General features: G+C 56.3%; 2 protein-coding genes across 5 annotated transcripts in view; both read left to right on the top strand.

Annotated features, from left to right (window-relative positions):
- Slc6a19 (solute carrier family 6 member 19) overlaps positions 1–2,609 on the top strand; it is a 16,232-nt gene extending 13,623 nt beyond the window's left edge. Inside the window, exons 9-12 of the mRNA XM_004625181.2 lie at positions 240–444; positions 535–694; positions 1,960–2,122; positions 2,279–2,609. Of these exons, the coding sequence (XP_004625238.1) occupies positions 240–444; positions 535–694; positions 1,960–2,122; positions 2,279–2,482 (732 nt within the window). The 3' untranslated portion in view covers positions 2,483–2,609. The remainder of the gene's footprint in view (positions 1–239; positions 445–534; positions 695–1,959; positions 2,123–2,278) is intronic.
- Positions 2,610–5,214: 2,605 nt separating this feature from the next.
- Positions 5,215–16,442, top strand: Slc6a18 (solute carrier family 6 member 18). 4 transcript variants are annotated; one of them, XM_004625182.2, is made up of 12 exons: positions 5,215–5,460; positions 9,524–9,664; positions 9,792–9,929; positions 10,123–10,304; positions 12,117–12,227; positions 12,887–12,999; positions 13,804–13,932; positions 14,104–14,260; positions 14,556–14,760; positions 14,993–15,152; positions 15,298–15,460; positions 16,167–16,442. In XM_004625182.2, the coding sequence occupies exons 1-12, from the start codon at positions 5,301–5,303 to the stop codon at positions 16,350–16,352; spliced, it is 1,845 nt and encodes a 614-aa protein (XP_004625239.1). In that variant the 5' UTR covers positions 5,215–5,300; the 3' UTR covers positions 16,353–16,442. The 4 variants fall into 4 exon arrangements, with proteins under 4 accessions (XP_004625239.1, XP_023562746.1, XP_023562750.1 ...); XM_023706978.1 differs by lacking the exon at positions 12,117–12,227; XM_023706982.1 differs by lacking the exon at positions 9,792–9,929.
- The last annotated feature ends 2,074 nt before the right edge of the window (positions 16,443–18,516 follow it).

An 18,516-nucleotide genomic window follows, 5' to 3' on the forward strand; every position in this document is an offset into this window, starting at 1 on the left:
CATCTTGTACAGCAATTAACCACTAGGAAGAATGTATGCAATGTGTTAATTATTGAAACTGACCTACCAATTTGGCTTGAAACTGTCTCATTGTTATTTGTTTCTCAATAAAATTATGGAAAAAAATAAATAAAAATAAACTCCAGTAATCTCATGGAATGATTAGATCCAGCTGTCCTTGCCTTGCCTGGACAGGCATAGCAGGCAGGACATTGAGCTGACCATGTGCGACCACACAGGGCGTGGAGGGCACAGGCCTGGCCTTCATCACCTTCACCGAGGCCATCACCAAGATGCCAGTGTCACCGCTGTGGTCCGTGCTCTTCTTCATCATGCTTTTCTGTCTGGGCCTCTCGTCCATGTTTGGGAACATGGAGGGCGTGGTCGTGCCCCTGCAGGATCTCAAGATCATCCCCAAAAAGTGGCCCAAGGAGCTGCTCACAGGTGGGTGTGTGACAGGGCCAGGACAGGCACTCAGGACAGGCTGCCTTGAGCTCTGCCCTGAGGCTGGCCCTGCTTGCTGTTGGCCTGCAGGCCTCATCTGCCTGGGTACCTACCTCGTTGCCTTCATCTTCACGCTGAACTCGGGCCAGTACTGGTTGTCTCTGCTGGACAGCTACGCAGGCTCCATCCCCCTGCTCATCTTGGCCTTCTGTGAGATGTTCTCCGTGGTGTACGTGTACGGCGTAGACAGGTAGGCGGGTGATGACAATCCTGCCCAGGCAGAGCCAGGGCATGGGTTCCCGCTGTGACAGTTTGCAGTTTCCCGTGCATGGGCACACTGGCATCGTCTGAGCAGAGAGGCTCAGGCATGAAGTCAGGAAATGATCCATGTGGGCGCCTCCCTCTTCCTACCATCTGAGAACCAGCTCCCAAAACAGAAGTTAGCTAGAGGTAGTGTTAGCAACCCAGGAAGCCAGCAAGGAAGACAGAAGCAGGAACAAAAGTTCCTCCATGATGTCTCAGGATTGGACCACAGGGAGTAGTTAGGACAGCGCAAGGGGGACAGGCACAGGTGGGCTTGGGCCTTGGGATGTCCCACAGGGAAGAGCTGAGTGCTCTATCCCCACTCCAAGCCTAGAGACTGGGACAGTCTTGGCAGGGCAGGGCAGTGCTCAGGCCTCTCAAAGACCAGGGACGTAAGCACCAGGAATCCAGTGCCACTCAGCCAGACCTCACAGAGCATCCTCAGGCCAGACACAGCCGCACTTGCATAATGGAGTGAGCGTGAGCACCGCACTGACAGGGCCTGCTTGGGACCCCTCTTCTGACTCACTGAGACTCGGGTCCCTGGAGCTGGACAGGGAGTGTCAGGGTGGGCAGTGACAGGCAGTGACGGGGTTCGCTGTGCCCTGGGAGTGGCCATCAGTGTCTCCATATCCCGAGGTCTCAGTGAGGAACATTCAGTGGGAACTGTGGGGGTGGCTGTGTGCTGGGGTGGGGACTCAGGTCAGCACTGTGGCCTCAGTGCTGTGCACCTGTGGACAGTTAGCGTAACGACATGAGGACAGCAGGCACAAGGCCGAGGGACACGTCACTGGCTCTGCTCCAATACCCCCAGCCGATCAGGTCCAAGACCCTGTATCCATTAGGTCCCGGAGGCCCTGGACAGATACCCCCCACCCCCACCCACATACACGCTGCCTGTTCCTCCTGATTTCTACCGACAGGGAACTCTATGTGGACATTGGGCACAGGATGGGGTGGGGGTGGGGACTCCATCCAGCCTCAGGAGCTGGAAGGAGGATGGGGGAGGCAAGCTGGTGACCTTCCTCCTTCCCCTCAAGTCCCGACCCCTCACCACATGGAGGCAGTGGCTTTGGATGGGGCAGTGAGAGCTTTGAGGCCTCAAGGCTGCTGCCTGTGCCCTGTGGAGAGCACCTAGGTGTCGTCATCCAGCATGGAAAGCCTCTGTGGGCTGGGGCACAACAGGTGACAGCACCCTTCTGACTTCCACAGGTTCAACAAGGACATTGAGTTCATGATCGGGCACAAGCCCAACATCTTCTGGCAGGTCATGTGGAGAGTGGTCAGTCCGGTCATCATGCTGGCCATCTTCCTCTTCTTCTTTGTGATCCAGGTCAACAAGGAGCTCACATACAGTGTGTGGGACCCCAACTATGTGAGTGCTCGGGTAGCAGTGCACAGGTCCCCAGGAGGGTGAGGCGGGATGGGGTGCAGGCACTGGTAGCCTGGTTCTTCTCCACCCACAAGGACCAGGAGGTGGGCATCCCTGGGTGTGGGGGCTTGCTAGCTGCTTACCCCACCTCTTCTCCAGGAGGAGTTCCCGAAGTCCCAAAAGGTGCTGTACCCAGGCTGGGTGACTGCAGTAGTGGTGGTCGTGGCTGGGGTGCCCTGCCTCATTATCCCCGGCTTCGCTGTCTACAAGCTCATCCGTGGCTGCTACCAGAGCCCATCGGACCACCAGGAGCTGGTCAACACGCTGTCCACCATCTCCGTGAATGGGGACCTGAAGGGCTGAGTGGGCCTGGCCCATGGGGTGCATATGTCCGAGTGTGTATGAGGGGCAGGTGTGTGGGGGAGGCAGTGCACGTGAGGGTGTTGTATGTGTGCATGCATACATGTGTGGATATGTGTCTGAGTGTGCATGGCAGCATGTACATGTGTTGCATGTACATGGGTGAGTATGTATATGTGCACACATATGAGCTTATGTGCACACAGGCGCATGTCTGCATTTCTGTGTTCCTATGTCCATATGCACACATGTTATATGTGTGAGAATATTTATTGTGAACACTAGTGTGTGCATGTGGATATGTTGTACATATATTGTACATGCGTGCCTAAACCTGCATATATGTATATACACACATGTGTGTGAAGAGTGTGGGAGGTATGTGCTGTACATATAAATGGATGTGCATCACACCTGAGTTTGTGCATCATGTACAGACACATGTGGGTATGTGTGCCCACTGCACACGGGCGAGGTGTGCAAATGTACATGTTCGTGGCACACACAGCCACCCCTGGGGCCCAGCTGCCTCTGCCCTTGCTCTCACAGCTGTGGCAGGGTGTAGACTGTGGCCAGCCCCCCTGGGGTGGGCTCACCCAGCCCTGCACACACCGAGGTCCACAGCTGAGGCCCGTGCCACACTGCTGCTCCAGCTGTATAGGCCCAGGGCTCCTTGGAGCAGCCCTCGTTGGCTGCTCACCTGCACCCACCCCTTGCTGCTGGCTGAGACCTAGCAACCTCCCAGTGGAGGTCATGGCCCTTCGGCTGTCCAAGAAGTTGGAGGAGAGGAGACTCAGGCAGAGAAGATGGAGCCCGGGCCGGTTTCCCGGGTCTAGACCTAGCAGAGTCCGACCTGTAAATTCCTAGCCATTTAATCATTTCTCCGGCTGCACAGCCGGATGAGCAGCTCAGTGGAGCTCAGCAGCTTTGCTGGGCAGGACCCGCCCTGGGTTTCCTGAGAGGGCACGACTCCCGGCACTTTCTGCTGGAGGCTGGGAACACCCCTGGGTCCCAACACACAGGGACCATGACACCCCATCCCTCATGCCTCCTGGGAGCCACACTAGGCACCTGACCTCCCCGTAAAGGGCAGCTGTGATGGTCCAGCTCAGCCACCACCAATGGTCATCTTGCTTCCCATGGAAATCTAAGTTTAAATTGAAATGGGGTTTCTGGGAATTTGCGAAGGATGATAGAATGGGTCTCGGGGCCATGTCTCCTCTCCAGAGACACTGGCCACCTCCTTCACTAGAACTCAGGGTCTGCCGTTGACCTGAGTCCTCACAGTGGGCTCCTCTGCCCTCCAGCTGGACACCTGGGCACAGTGATCTGAGTCCCGCAGGTGGAGGGGTGAGGCTGGGGCCGGCTGTCCCAAGGGCACAGCAAGAAAGAGCTCTGTGTGATCCTGACTGGGGCTGTGCAACTGAGAGTCTATGGTACCTGTCCTGTGGCCTTCATGGGGGTGGCCTGGCCTGCTGTCTCCAGCCCAGTGTTCTGTATGCATCTGTCCATGCCTGGGACTGGAATGCAGTTTGTGGACAAGAAGTGTCTTTGTCTGAATAAACCACTCTTATCTCACACTCTTGGCTTGTGATTGTGTGGCAGGTGACACCCACTCCCCTCAGGCAGGTGACAGGGGCTGTGGACAAGGGACTGTGGGGGTGGTAGTAAAGGGAGGTGGGAATGATGACAGTGCCCACTCTGCAGCTGACCAATGGCCCCAGGGGACGCCTCCCTGCAGGCCCCAGGTGCCTGCAACCCCCAGTCCACTCCCTGAACCTCTGAATGCTTCTGTCACCTGGTCTGTCACCCACAGGTCATGATCCAGGACAAATGTGCTCAAACTCCAGTCATACATGAGAGGCCAGAGTCCTGGAACGTGAAAGTCTCAGGTTGGGGCCCTCAGTCTGGTCCTGGATGAGGCACTGAGGGAGGACCCCAAGCTCAGGAGCACAGCAGGGCCCCCAGGATGGACCCCAGGTGGGAGGCCTGCACATGAGGAGCACTTGGCTCTTGTCCTGTGGTGTAGCAAGGTGCAAGAGTGTGGATGTTGTGGCCCTTGGCAGCAGCTGGGTAGGAGGGAGCCAGAGCCGGCCCTCTGACTCCTGTCCATGGCAGGCATGGTGCCTTCAGTACATCCGGCCTTGCTGCTGTGGCCTTTGCAAGAAGCCAGGCGCTAGACAGGCATCCGGGGATGCATCCATGTGACCTCCGTGGGTGTGTATCACTGTGGTCTTAGAGCTATGAGCTCAGTTACACAGCAGTAAGAGTTTGGCTTGTGTTTGCCCAAGTGTGCATGTGTGTGCAGGTGTGTCACACAGTGGCAGGGACTGAACCCAAACCTTTGCACTGAGCTACAAACTAAGCTTTTTAATCTAACGTCTATTGTTTTGAGACAGAGCCTTTGAGCCATCTAGGTTAAGTTCCAACTTTCAGTCCTTCTGTCTCAGCCTACCAGAACAAATCAGCTTTCAGACACTACCTGTGATCCCTGGGAGTCCAGGGCAGCTGCAGGGTGGCAGGCTGCGGCTGAACAATGCTAGGTTATGCTGCTGGGTTATGCAGGGCTGAGTGAAATGCTGGACAAGCCTGGGTACACAGGCCCTGGGGACAGACTCCAGTTGTGTTAGAAACAGGGCCAGTTACCAATTAACTGAATTCCTTTTTTTAAAAAAAAAATTCAAATTCCTTTAAATAAATGAGAAAATGTACCCAGAGTACAACTGGCACTGCCCAGTTCAGAGGTGCCCAGGCTCAAGTCCAGCAAGGCGTCAACCCACCCACACCAGCTCCCACACACTGAACCAGGTGCCCAGCCAGCATGGCCCAGGCCCTGGGACCGGACTTGCTTGTTGATGAAGGCGCGGATGGGAGGCCCCAGTGGGACAACAAGTTCCAGTACCTTCTGAGCTGCTTGGGCTTCGCTGTGGGGCTGGGCAACATCTGGAGGTTCCCATACCTGTGCCAGACCTACGGGGGAGGTGAGCACCATGTCTGTGTCTTGTCCTCCCTGGCCCACCTGGGAGTTCTGCGCCCCGGCATGTCCGGGACTCAAAGCAGGTGTCCTAGCCCAGCGTTGTCCCCACGCCCTTCTCTTCATGTCTTTGAGGGCCATTAGCCCTGGGAGGAATCTGTGGCCATAGGTTTTCCTGCCACTGTGAGTGGGGGACCTGGGGCTGATGTCTCCCCAGGGGCTCAGTGTGGTGCTCAGGGTGCAGCCCCCCCCCTGGCCAGTCTCCCCGAAATGGGTCTCCCCAGAGCCAGGGTATACCAGCCCCGTAGCACTGTTGGCCATGCTCTGTTGACGTTAAACCCCCCAAAACCTGTTAATTCAAGAGTGACGCCCATGGTCATCCCATAGCATGTGCAAGGTCATGGCGGGGAGAGGGTGGGCGGTGGGGAGGAGACAGGTAGGTGCCACCACCCCTGGAGTGCATGCGAATGGGGCTCAGTGTTGCCAGCCTGGTGGGATAGCCCTGCTCCATGGGCCCAGGTCTGGGGGTTCCCGAAGCTGGGGCCCTATCATGCCTCTGGCTTTTGTCATAGGAACATTCTCCAACGGGAAATGGGGCAGAGTCACCTTCAGGGCGAGGTGCTGAACCTGGGCCTTCCCTGAGTGGCCGGCTGACCCCGGCTGTGAGGCGGACAGCACCAGCCAGGGTCAGGGACAGATTGAGTTCTGTGTGATATGGAGCCGCCTCTGTGAAGGCCAGTTTCTGACTTGGAAAGTTGTGTGTGGAGCCCTTGGGAAACAGCCGCAGAAATGGGACAGCAGAGGCACCACTGCCCAGGGTGCTGAGCCGCAGCGCCTGTGTGTGCCACGAGGCCAGGAGCTCTTTGCCTGTACCCACCCCTGACGGAAGGAAGAAGGGCCCCCTCTGGGCATTATGCTATACCACGGGGTCTTGCATTTGAGCTGTTTCCTAGGCATTTGTTTACGGATGTGAAATCGCTTGGTCAAATGTCATGAAATAGTTCAGTCCCTGATGGCTGGTACTCTCCCCAGAGGGTGAGGGTGTCCTCTGAGGTCCTGTTATGATCATGGATTGTTTAGAAAAGGAGACACAATTGGGGATGTTCATATTTTCAGTTTGCATGAATCCATCACTACCAAGGGTGAATGTTTCCTCTCCTACTTATAATTACTCAGCTGTGTACATTCTTTCTTCAAAGATAGGATTGTTAAAGCAACATTGTAATGAATGTGGCAAAACGTATCTGCAGCATCCAGGTGCAGTGGCCTGTGCCTGTAAAACCAGCTACTCAGGAAGCTGAGGCAGAAAAACCCCAAGTTCTAACCCAGCCTGGGCAACTGATGGAGACCTTGGTTGTTTTGTTTGTTTGTTTTGTTTTACCAAAAAAAGACTTTAAAGTTCTAGGGTTGTAGCTTGGTGGTAGAGTGACTGAGGTTCTATCCCCCAATCCACATTCAGACAAGAAGGTTTACAATGATTTTTCACCAAGTGTCCCTTGGTGGGAGCTGTTTATTTGTCCTTTTCACTCTGAACCACAGCAGTGTGGACAGCAGGTGGAGGTGGTGGGGCCAGATCTCCCTGCAGCAGCTGCCATGTGCCTTGTTCCCAGGGCAACACGGCACTGAGCTGGCCCAAGCGAGTGGCAGTCTCTGAGGCCACCTGTCATCTTTGCCTTGTGCTTGACTCGGGCTTTATTTATTTATTTATTTATTTATTTTGTGGAACCAGGGATTGAACTCAGGCCCTTGTGCTTGCCAGGGAAGAGCTTATTCCACTGAGCCATCTCCCTGGCCCCTTGACTCGGGCTTTTTGGGGTCAGTGGATTCCACCGCAGTGTAGGTGTCTGTAGTTTTACAGTGAGCCTTCCTAGGCTCTTCCTGCAAGGATACAACTGGGTAACTGGGTTCCTCTGTGTGTGTGTGTGTATGTGTGTGTGTGTGTGTGTGTGTGTGTGTGTGTGTGTGTGAAGCCAGTGTGGCCATGTAATTGACACTTCCTCCCCACACTCCCTCCCTCACCCACCTTCTCTTAAGGCTCCCAGTCCCCTCTGTAGCCCCATCATGCCTCCGCTGGCTTTACCTGCCACAGAATGCCTTTTCTTCCACAGTAGTGTCTCAAGGCCTCGGTGTGGGATGTAAGGGTGTTGGCCAGGGTTCTCAGGTGCTTGCTTGGGGACAACAGTCAGTGGTTGGCAGTCAGAACTAGCCTGTCCGCCAGACACTGTGTCCTCCTGGCCGGGTAGTGTGGGCTTCCTACTCTGTAGGCTCTGCCTCCTCCTGTTTGCCAATCTCTTCCACTCTCCCTGTGTCCTGCGCTGGGCAGCTGGGTTGGGCTGTACCCAGCCGATCCTAGGGAAGCTGGCTCTGTAGGGGCAGTGGGGTCTGCTACTTACTAGGAATGACAAGAAGCTGTCTAGAGCCTGCCTGGGTCAGTGTTCAGATCAGAGGCTACCTGACAACTGTCCTCAGATCTGCTTGCAGATGTAAAAGGGGACATGTAGAGTCATGGTAACAGTTCACCAGAGGGGCTGCAGTGGCCCAGCTGGCCAGCTTCAGAGCCCTGTGCCATCTGCCTAAGGCGTGGCCACTGTCTCCCTCTGCAGGTCCTGCTGGGGTTGGCTCAGCACAGGCTCCTTCCTGGGGTCAGGGTCCCTGTCCAGCTGGCTTTGTGGTGTCAGGAGCAGAGCCAGCATGTGTTTGGGGGTGACGCAGCCCTTTCTGACTCCTCAGGCATGGGGATCCTGTCCCCAGGAGTGCCCTGGGACCTGGTGCAGTGCAGGAGGGAAGGTGGTTGAGAGGTGCAATCCAAAGCTAAACCTAGCCCTTGCCTGGGAAGGGTGGCGAGGCCAGCCGGAGCCTCGCTCAGGGACCCTTCGTTTCTGTCAGCTTGTGGTTGGAACCTGTGTTTCTGACAGGGGCTGCTTCCATTTGGGAGGCAGTATCACAGGTACTGGACACCTGTCCCCATGTTCTTCCCAGACCTTGGTTCTAACCACAGATACCCACACACCTAGAGGATGTCAGTGGGGCCTCCCTCTGCAAACCCAGGAGAGGGTATAGTGACACTTGGCCACAGGCTTTGTTCACCCCTGTACTTGGTTCTTGCTTCAGTTACCTTTCTCTCATTGCTGGGACAAAATACCCGACACCTAGAATTAAGGAAGGAAAGATTTACTTAGTTCATAGTTAGTAGAGCTATCAGTTCCTACTTGGCTGGCTCCAAGGCAGAGTGCACATGACAGAGGGTGATCATTCATGGTGATGGCAAACAGCAAAGAGCAAAGGGTGGAGCAGCAGCTCCGGCAGCTAGAAGCCTCTCTCCCCTCCTTACATTGTAATGCATTCTACCCCACCCCAGGGCAGGGGTAGCACTCACACCCACAATCTCAGCATTGCATCAAGAACTAACCACATGGGCCTGGTGAGATGGCTCAGTGGTCTAAAGCACCTACTTAGAACAAGCCTAGCAAAGCACAGGGACCGCAGTTCAATCCCCCAGCACCACATGCCAGCCAGCCCCGCCCCCTGGTGGGCTGAGCTGGCCACACACACACACACACACACACACACACACACACACAAATAAATAAAATTTAAAAAAAAGAACTAATCACAAAGGGCCAGCCAGATAGCTCAGCAGATTAAAGCACCTGCCTAGGCAGGCGCAGGACCTGGTCCAATACCCGGTGTGCCAGACCCACCCCCGGGGCACGTTGAGATAGCGATTGAGACTGGGCGTGGTGGTACATGTCTGTAATCCCCTCTCTTGGGAGGCTGAAAACAGGGGAATCAGTAGGAGTCTGATCTACATAGTGAGACCCTGTAGACTCTATCCTAAATACATTTAAAAAAAATTAAAACATTAAAAAAAAGAATCACAAACTCTAGGAGCCGGCCCATGACTGCATGAGGCTTTGGGGGACACCTAAAGACAAACCGTGATGGTCAGCAGTGATGACACTGAACCCAAACCAGCATCCAATCTGGCATGTGGGTACCAGGTGCCCCGACTCTTGCCAGGGGTCCCAGTTCAAGCCCAGGGGTGACTGCAGAGACCTTGTGCCTTGCAGGTGCCTTCCTCATCCCCTACCTTGTCGCCCTGGTCTTTGAGGGAATCCCACTCTTCCACATCGAACTCGCCATCGGCCAGCGCCTGCGGAGGGGGAGCATTGGGGTGTGGACGGCCATCTCCCCGTACCTGGGTGGAGTAGGTGCGTGCTACAGACAGACTGCTTACCACCTGTGCACTGGGGGATCCTGGAGGCCCCCTGAACTGATGGGGGAGGCTTTCATTTTTATCTGTGTGGCTGTTCATCTTCCCATGCATGGGGGGCACAGGCCTGGGCTGCTTCACCGTGTCCTTCCTGGTCAGCCTGTACTACAACACCGTGCTGGTGTGGGTGCTGTGGTACTTCCTCAACTCCTTCCAGCAGCCACTGCCCTGGGGTACCTGCCCACCCAACCTCAACAGGACAGGTGAGGGGACACAGGAGGGAGGATGGGAAAATGTGGGGTTGGAGCTAGGCCACCTGCTCTACTCAGGGGATCGGGTCCCCATGGATGGCTCCTCATAGCCATGAAGGGATGTCACAGGTCCAGGGGTGGTGGTGCTTGGGCAGGACATGGTTCAGATGGCCAGGCCCATGGCCACTGAGATGCTCCCTTGCAGGGCTGGTGGAAGAGTGCCAGAGCAGCGGCACTGTGAGCTACTTCTGGTACCGGCAGACACTGAACATCACTGCTGACATCGACCACAGCGGCGCTGTGCAGTGGCGGCTGCTCCTGTGCCAGGCGGCCAGCTGGGCAGTCGTATACCTGTGTGTCAGCAGAGGCATCGAGACCACAGGCAAGGTGAGCGAGCCAGGCCCTGCCCACTCACATGTGGTCCTGGCCAGGACTGTGCCAGGGCAGGAGGTGTCCTGGGAATGGGTCCCTGAGGGCCATGGCCGTACGTGGGGAGTCCCCAGCAGTGAGGCTGGCTGTGGTCAGCGGCATCTGCATTTTCCCCATCTCCCCTTGGAGACCACGCAGGAAAGAGTGGTTCCCACTTCTCTCCAATCCTCTCCTGCACCTCCTGCCCCAGCTCCACCCCCATTCACTGCTTAGCACTGCCAGTGGTGGCTACACCTTCATGGGTTTTGCTTTATCCCTTTTTTCAATTTTTACTCTTGTATTAGTGTGTTTTCAGCATATAGCAACCGCACTCATCACAGCGAGTCGGCGCAGACTCACACAGCATCATTCTCTCTCCATCCCCTTCCTCTCCCTGCCTGTCCCCTCCCTCCTCTCGGTCATGGTCCCATTTGCAGAAGATCTCCATGTTGCCTATTGTCCAGCCTTTATTTGCTTGTTATTTATTTACACTTTAGGTTTCTTGTGTGGAAGAAACCACGTGATAGTTTTGGTGTTTTTGGTTTTGGTACTTACTGGGAATCGAACTCAGGACCTTGTGCTTGCCAGGCAGGTGCTTGTGCCACTGACTTATCTCCCAGCACATCCATGCAATAGTTAAGCCATATGTCTGGCTTATTTCACTTAGCATTATGCTCTCTAGGTGACCCATTTTTCTGCAAATGTGCTAGAGTTTTGCTTTAGGCACACTGTCCTCTAGATACCCTGTGGTGTCTGCTGGGGTAACACTGAGGCCCCAAGCTCTGAGCCTGTGTTGGGCACACACAGTTCTTCTGGACAGTGGCAGAGTCCACACATTGGGTTTCAGCTCCCAACTGCAGTCCCTGAGCTTTGCATGGGGCTGCGGCCTCCAGCCCTGGTGCATCCTAGCCTGCTGCTGAGCTGTCAATCCTCCCCAGGGGTGCAGGTGACTGAGCTGGGGGTGCCTCACCACCCTTTTTGAAGGTCCAAAGTCCATCTGCAGGTGCTCTTGTCTGCATTTCTGGGGCTTGAAGCCAGAAACCCATCTGTGCCTGGCACAGCTCACCACCGAGCTGCCCCAGCCCCACCTGCAGCTCTCCGGTGTGGACCTACCTGAGCAGGACTAGCCTCGTCCCACTGGAGACAGGCCTGGATGGTGTGAGACTGAGCCTTTAGGATGGGAAGGTGGCACAGCCAGGGCCTGAATCTTGGAGAGTAGGGGCTGGAGATGAGCCGGGATGCAGGCAGCCACGGAGAAGGCCAGGCCCGGCTCCCACCAGGAGTTGACCTGTCCTCTAAGGTCAGGGCCAGATGAAAAAAATGTGGCATTCACATGAGCCTAAAACTTCTGAGCTGGAGCCTGCTGACCCCACCTCACCTGACCCCACCCTGACTTCATCTGACCCCACCTTGATCTCACCTGACCCCAGTGCCTGCTGCTGGCCCTGGGGAATTCTTTTTTTTTTTTGTATTTTAGGGGAGGGTCTACAGGATGTTCAGGGTCTCACTACTAGATCAGACTCATAGTGATCCGCCTATTTACAACCTCACAAGAGCTGGGATTACAGGCGTGTGCCACCACGCCCAATCTCAATCGCAGTCTCAGTGCACCCAGGAAACAGGGCCAGCAAGGCAGGCCTTGGGATCAAACCCCCAGGTCCCTGGGCCTGCTTGCAGGCACTTTAATCCACTGAACTATTTGGCTGGCATCCTGGGGAATTCTTGACCAGCTGTTTTTCTGGGGCTTCTCCAGTGAGTACCTGTGTGCAGCCCCACACCACATCCCTGTAGGCGATCTACTTCACCGCCTTGTTTCCATATCTGGTCCTGACCATCTTCCTCGTCAGAGGCCTGACCTTGCCTGGGGCGACAGAAGGCCTGATCTACCTGTTCACTCCCGATGTACGTGGTCCTGGCCGGCGGCCTCCCCTCCTTTGCACTCCCCATGGGTGGTGTATCCCAGGCAGTGGGGGTGGGGCGGAAGGGAGGTATGGAGTGGAAGCAGCTGACAGGACAGCGGTCAGGCGGTAGGCGCGGGCACGTATGGGATGTTTGGCAGAGAGGGGCACATGGGCCCGGGGGAAGCGACCAGGGTTTGGAGCAGGCCAGCTGGGCACCCAGGTGTCACACACCCTGCTCTGGTCTCACACCAGGAGCTCAGGTTCAGGGGGCCACCTCACACTGTCCATGAGGGTCCAGTAGCTGCGACAGGCAGTACTGGTTTCACCACATCTGCTCTGAGACCTGGCAGAGACAGATGGATTTGCCCAGGCCTGTGTGCAGGTGGCCCCTGCTAGGCCTTCAGTTCTGGGGCAAATGCCAAGGGCCAGGTCTAAGGGCAGCAGAAGCCCTAGGCTGGTACCTGGAATACAGTGGGCACAGACAGGGCCCTGTGGCCTCTCCACATTCTGGGCCCCCCTGCAGGGCCTGGCTGCCCTTAAGTGAGCAGCTCACCCAGCTAGAAGCCCAAAGCAGTTGGGGAAGGTTCGAGAACAGCCAGGCTGTCCATCCAGCTCGGGCAGCTTTCCTATTTTGTAATGGAGCCTCCCCAACTGGTCCAGGTGCAAATTCTCCTGAACCCCCGGGTGTGGCTGGATGCAGCCACACAGATCTTCTTCTCTCTGTCTCTGGCCTTTGGAGGACACATTGCTTTTGCAAGCTACAACCCGCCCAGGTAGGCGGCCGCTGGGGTGTGGACATCTTTACAGCCAGTGATGGAGCCAGCAGGGCCTGGTGACAGGCGCCAAGGTGCTTCTTTCTTTTGGGATGGACATGGGATGACGGGGCCCCTGGTTGTGCACCTGACCTGGGGCTGAGGCAGAGGCACCCAGGACAACACAACAAGCCTCTCCCTACTGGCGCCAGTTGCCGGATGGAGGCTCAAGTGTGTCGGGCCCAAAGCCGCCAGGCAGGCTCCAAAGAACAGTGCTATTCACTGGGACAGCAGATAGTTAAAGGGAACGTGGGTGCCCCGGCAACCTAGAAACCCACAGGGGATGAAGAGGGGCAAGTTATCAGGCCAAGGTGAGGAGGTGAGGTGACGTGTTCTGAAATCTCGTTCCTGTCCAGGGTGAATAAGGGTGGGGCCAGGTGGGGGGACTTTGGGGGCAGGGTCCTCTTGGGCCTGCTGCTGTGGCTGTGGAAAGTCTTTTACCAAGGTTTCTGTCCCAGTCATTTGCGAGACGTCACACACTACTTTCAATCTCCTGGCTCTTTCATACCAACATGAGCAACTCCATTCCGTGACAACTTTCACATTTCATTCACACTGGGCATGACACGCACCGAAAGGCGGGTGACACAAGCAGCGTGTATCCTCACAGGGGTCACCTGGAATAGCATGGAGGCCCCCATGTACCCACATCATTGCCAAGTGACACCACCAACTGGAGTGGGGGCAGGAGGCAGGCTTCAGGGGCAGCAAGGCAGGAAGCCGGCTGTGTCCACAGCAGCCCAGATGGCCGGTGCTTGTGTCCAGGAACAACTGCAGGCGGGATGCTGTGATCATCGCCCTGGTCAACAGCCTGACCTCCCTGTACGCGTCCATCACCATCTTCGCCATCATGGGCTTCAAGGCGACCAATGACCACGGGCAGTGCCTGGACAGGTGCGTGCTTCCCTTGTGCCCACACAGCAGTGCTTGCCCCAGACAATGAGGGTGAGGTGGCCTCCTGGGCACTCTGGTGAACAAGGGCCCTGCCATGTGCTGCCTGAGAGCACCACACCTCCCATGGCCAGTGCCACTGAGCCTTACTGGCCAGCCTCACTGTCCCCGCAGGAACATCCTCAGCCTCATCAATGAGTTCAACCTCCCGGAGCTAAGCATCTCCAGGGATAACTACCCGGCTGCACTGCTGCATCTCAACACCACCCAGCCAGGAAGGATAGCCCAGTTGCCCCTGAGAGCCTGCAGCCTCCAGGACTTCCTGGACCAGGTGCCTGAGGGGCAGGCTGAGTGATTAGAGACCCCAGCCCACCTGTGTCTCAGGAGGGTCCTGCCAGCAGGTCTAGGGGCCAGGAAGATGGGGAGGAACACGCACCATTGGTGTACTGACCCAGGTGGTGGCTGGGGCTTGGCTCATGGGGGCTGTGGGCTCAGGAGCCCTGTAGGTTGCACATTTTGTGAGGCCCAGGACCCCTCTTCCTACTTGTGGAAGCTAGGAAAGAAGAATGAGCCTTTGTCCCCGAGGACCAGGTCAGTGCCCACAGCGAGGGCCGTGTGTGTTTCAGGGAACCTCGGGCCCTGGCCTGGCCTTCATCGTCTTCACAGAGGCTGTGCTGCACATGCCGGGGGCCCCTGTGTGGGCTGTGCTCTTCTTTGGGATGCTCTTCAGCCTGGGGCTGTCTTCCATGTTTGGGAACATGGAGAGTGTCATCACGCCACTCCTAGACATGGGCATCTTCCCTCAGTGGGTCCCCAAGGAGGTCATAACTGGTGAGTGGACACTTGGCCACCTGCAGGGCCTATTCCCATGTCCAGCCTCTGGGTCTGCTGCCCACTCTGCTCAATGCCCCATACTCCAGCACAGCAAGAGGCTGGGTCAGGCTGCTCCACATGGACCTAGGGATCTTATGGGCCAAGAGGAACAGGAGTTGGGAGGTGGAAAATGGTATGAGGGAGACAGGGAGGCCCTGCTCATGTGTCCCCACCCACCCACTTTTCCCAGGGCTAGCCTGCCTTGTCTGCTTCCTCTCGGCTACCTGCTTCACATTGCAGTCTGGAAGCTACTGGCTTGAGGTCTTTGACAACTTTGCAGCATCCCTGAACCTGGTCATCTTTGCCTTCCTGGAGGTGGTTGGGGTCGTCTATGTGTATGGCATGAAACGGTGAGCTGCTTTCCTCCTGGAGGATGGGCAGCACAGGGCTGTGGCAAGGCCCCCAGCTGCTGCCCAGAGGTGATGTTCCTGCCACCCTGACCACCCTCTGAGGGCAAACGTCCACTGGGTGCACCTGTGCCTGTGTCCCATGCAGGTTCTGTGCTGACATTGAGTGGATGACTGGGCGGTGGCCCAACCTCTACTGGAGAGTGTCGTGGTGGGTGGTGAGCCCCCTGCTGCTTCTGGGCATCCTCCTATCCTACATTGTCCTGCTGACCCACAGATCACCCAGCTACAAGGCCTGGAATCCCCAATATGTAGGTCCTCCCTGCATGCTGGGTGCCTGAGACTCTGGGAGTGACTGGCAGGGTGGGGGACTCACACATGGACACTGCCCTGTTGGTGATGAGGCCTTGCCGCTTCTGGCAGGTGGGGACACAGGCTCACTGTGAAGCCTACAGCCTACAGGCTCTAAGATCCTTAGGGGGGAAAAGTCAGCTCTGTAACCCCAAGACATGGGTGTGGGCCTGGGTCAGGCACATGGGGACCCCACAGACTGCACTCCAGGGTTTTCTGCCTCTGCCCCCCTCAGGGACTGGGCCTCACCCCACATTTGCTGTGCATTGCAGAAAGCAGGGAAAACTGCTTGCTGTGACAGGCAGGTCCCCAGAGAGTTCTTGTGCCCCTTAGCCTGGCAAGCAGGGTACAGCACAGGGTCTCAGTTCAATGCCCCTCCTAGAATGGCATCAAACTTCTCTCCAAGCCTGGGAGTAGCAAGGGTGGGAATGGGGCCCCCTGAAGAATTGTGTGAATCCACACAGAGCCCCCAGAGGTACCCAGGGCACCCAGAGGCATCTCAGAGGAGAAATCAAGGCATAGTGGGGACCATGAAACCTGGGCCGCATCTCCATGGTTCCCTGCCAGGAGTAACTCATGCCACTCGCTCTTGGGCTCAGGATGGGAAAAGGGGGCACCACTCCTGGGGCCAGGTGACACTGACTGAGCATGCCTTCCTGCCCCCAGGAGCTGTTCCCTTCTCAGGAGGAGAAGATCTACCCTCACTGGGTTCAGGCTGTCTGCCTGCTCCTGTCCTTCCTGCCCCTTCTGTGGCTCCCAGCATCCGCACTGGCTCAGCTACTGGCCCGACGCAGGAGGGAGAACACGCAGCTGGATACTGCCTTGAAGCTGCAGGACAGCAGTGGCTGCTGAGGGGCCAGGACCCAAGCAGCTGGGGTGGGGATGGGGACTGCCCAGCCTGTAGCCATTCAAACCCAACCTCATTACATGCTCTGCACTGAGTGAGGCCATGTGGTTGCTGCTCCCAGCTGTTCCTGGGGTCTAGAACACCCCCAAACAGGAGTTAAGACATTTTGGGAACTCTAGGCCTGGACAGCCTCAGTAGTGCTCGACGCCACCTCACCAGGTTCCCTGGATACAACTACATGACTGTTTGCCACCCCATGAATCCACAATGACTAGGGCAGCATCAAGGGGTCCCAGCTGGCAACAAGGCAGGGGCGTCCCACTGCCTGCAGGGGCCTCTGTGTGGCAACTGCAGGAAGCCCAGTCTATGGAGGCCCTTGAAGACCAGGAAGAAGGTGCCTGTCTTTCCCAAGGGGATGGCACATCCAGGAGCATCACAGAGGGCCCAGAGAGACCATTCCTGTTGGGTCACAGTCTGATGATGCCCGAGGTTATTTCTGAGAAGCATTGAACACTGCTGTTTTCATTTTCCTAAAGTGGCTAATGTTTGTTTAAGACAAAACAAAAAGGCTGATGGCTGGTGAAGTCCCCATATCTCAGCGTAGGAGGGCAGCACTCATTCACTCACTTACTCCTTCTCTCCTGGATGCTTTTTCTAGTGGCCAAAATACCTCAGCTGGGAGAGCTTTAGACTGAATGCACTTTCTCCATGCCAAAATTTTAGCCACAGCTCCTACCGAGCCGTGGGAACCATTCTTACCTCTCCCCACTCTCTTTCTACCCAACAGTGCCATGGAGTCAGGCTCAGGTCTGAGCACAGGGCCCTGGACATGGCATTTACCTCTGTCTTGTCTCAAGTCACCTTGGAGCCTTCAATAAGTCATGGCTAGGTGGTGCTGTCCATGGTGCTGGAGACTAGGCAGCAGACCAGCAGACCAGGAGACTGTGGGGACTGTGTGTGTGACTGGGGACAGGTCCCTAGCCCAAGTCCAGCCCAGGTCTCAGGGTAAACAAGGGCACAGCCACAGCCACCCACCTACAGAACATGGATCTTCAGTGTGTTCCCACGCCACTGAGGGGCATTCTGTAGTGGCCCCTCCCATAGTCACTACCCTCCCCACACCCACTGAGAAGGTGGCAAGCACATGAGGACAAGTTGTAGAGGGGACTGCTGCATGGGGAGGCAGGACAAAAGTCTCCGGTACCCAGGTTCAGCCCCACAATGCCACCTTGCATCATCAGCACCAGCTAGCCAGCCAGCCTTGGTCACCACAACAGACACAAGATAAAACAAAGGCCACTTGGTGGCCTTCAGCTGGCCAAGCCCAAGGGTAGGTATCAGGCCCCGTTGGGCCCAGAGCTCACTGCTTGGCTTTGGTGACTTTCTCAGGGAGTCTCTCACCCTGGATGTACTAACAGCCTTTCTGGTTTATGATTCAAGTGAAATCCCTCTTTAGAGTCTGGAAATCAAACAGCAGAAAAGGCTGGCTGAGCCTGGGTCGGGGTGGAGGGGTAGGGCTGGGGTTTACACAGGGGGGCGAGGGAGGGTGCCTGGAAAGTCCAGCATGCAGATATGAGACACAATGACCCTCTGACCAGTGCACAGAGATTGGGGTGTGGCCCCAACAGTGGCTGGGGACACCTTCTTACACTACCACAGAGCTGTCAATCCTGCCATTGTCTAAATGACAAAAGTGGAAGCTGCTGGTGGTGTGACCAGCAAGCAACGTTAGTCAAGGTTGCACTTCACATCTTTGCCACATTTTGAAAACTCCTATAGAGTAGGGTCCCTGGGCCTCACCTGGTGCGATTCTTGGAAGGAGACATCACAGAAGTGGTGCTGCAGAAGAGAGACTTTGCAGGGAGGCTGGCAACAGCAGCATCCAGGTCTTCCTGGAGCATGGCATCTACAGCCACTGTGTAAGGAGAAGGAAAAGGGTCAGGATTCCACTTCCAGAAATGCCCCTCACACATGCTTGGCACGGTGTGGATGAAACAGGGTAGGAGGGAGGGATGGGAGGTTGAAAGATGGGTAGTAAGTCCACCCCAACCAACCTGTGGCTGGCTCAGGACCACGGGCAGATAGCGTGCCTTGTCACTGTCCGGGAAGGAGTGGCCAAGACAATCTGCAAGGACAGAGTGAGCAAGCATGACTTTTCATAGCCACACC

Source organism: Octodon degus, unplaced genomic scaffold (genome assembly GCF_000260255.1).
Source record: "Octodon degus isolate 3935 unplaced genomic scaffold, OctDeg1.0 scaffold00008, whole genome shotgun sequence".
Classification (NCBI taxonomy): Eukaryota; Metazoa; Chordata; class Mammalia; order Rodentia; family Octodontidae; genus Octodon; species Octodon degus.

Excerpts from the sequence above, each read along its gene's own strand:
- Slc6a18 (XM_004625182.2), top strand. The coding sequence starts at position 5,301 with ATGGCCCAGGCCCTGGGACCGGACTTGCTTGTTGATGAAGGCGCGGAT. Across the intron at positions 9,665-9,791 it reads CCCGTACCTGGGTGGAGTAG|GCCTGGGCTGCTTCACCGTG; the intron begins GTGCGTGCTACA and ends TGGGGGGCACAG. Across the intron at positions 15,153-15,297 it reads TATGTGTATGGCATGAAACG|GTTCTGTGCTGACATTGAGT; the intron begins GTGAGCTGCTTT and ends TGTCCCATGCAG.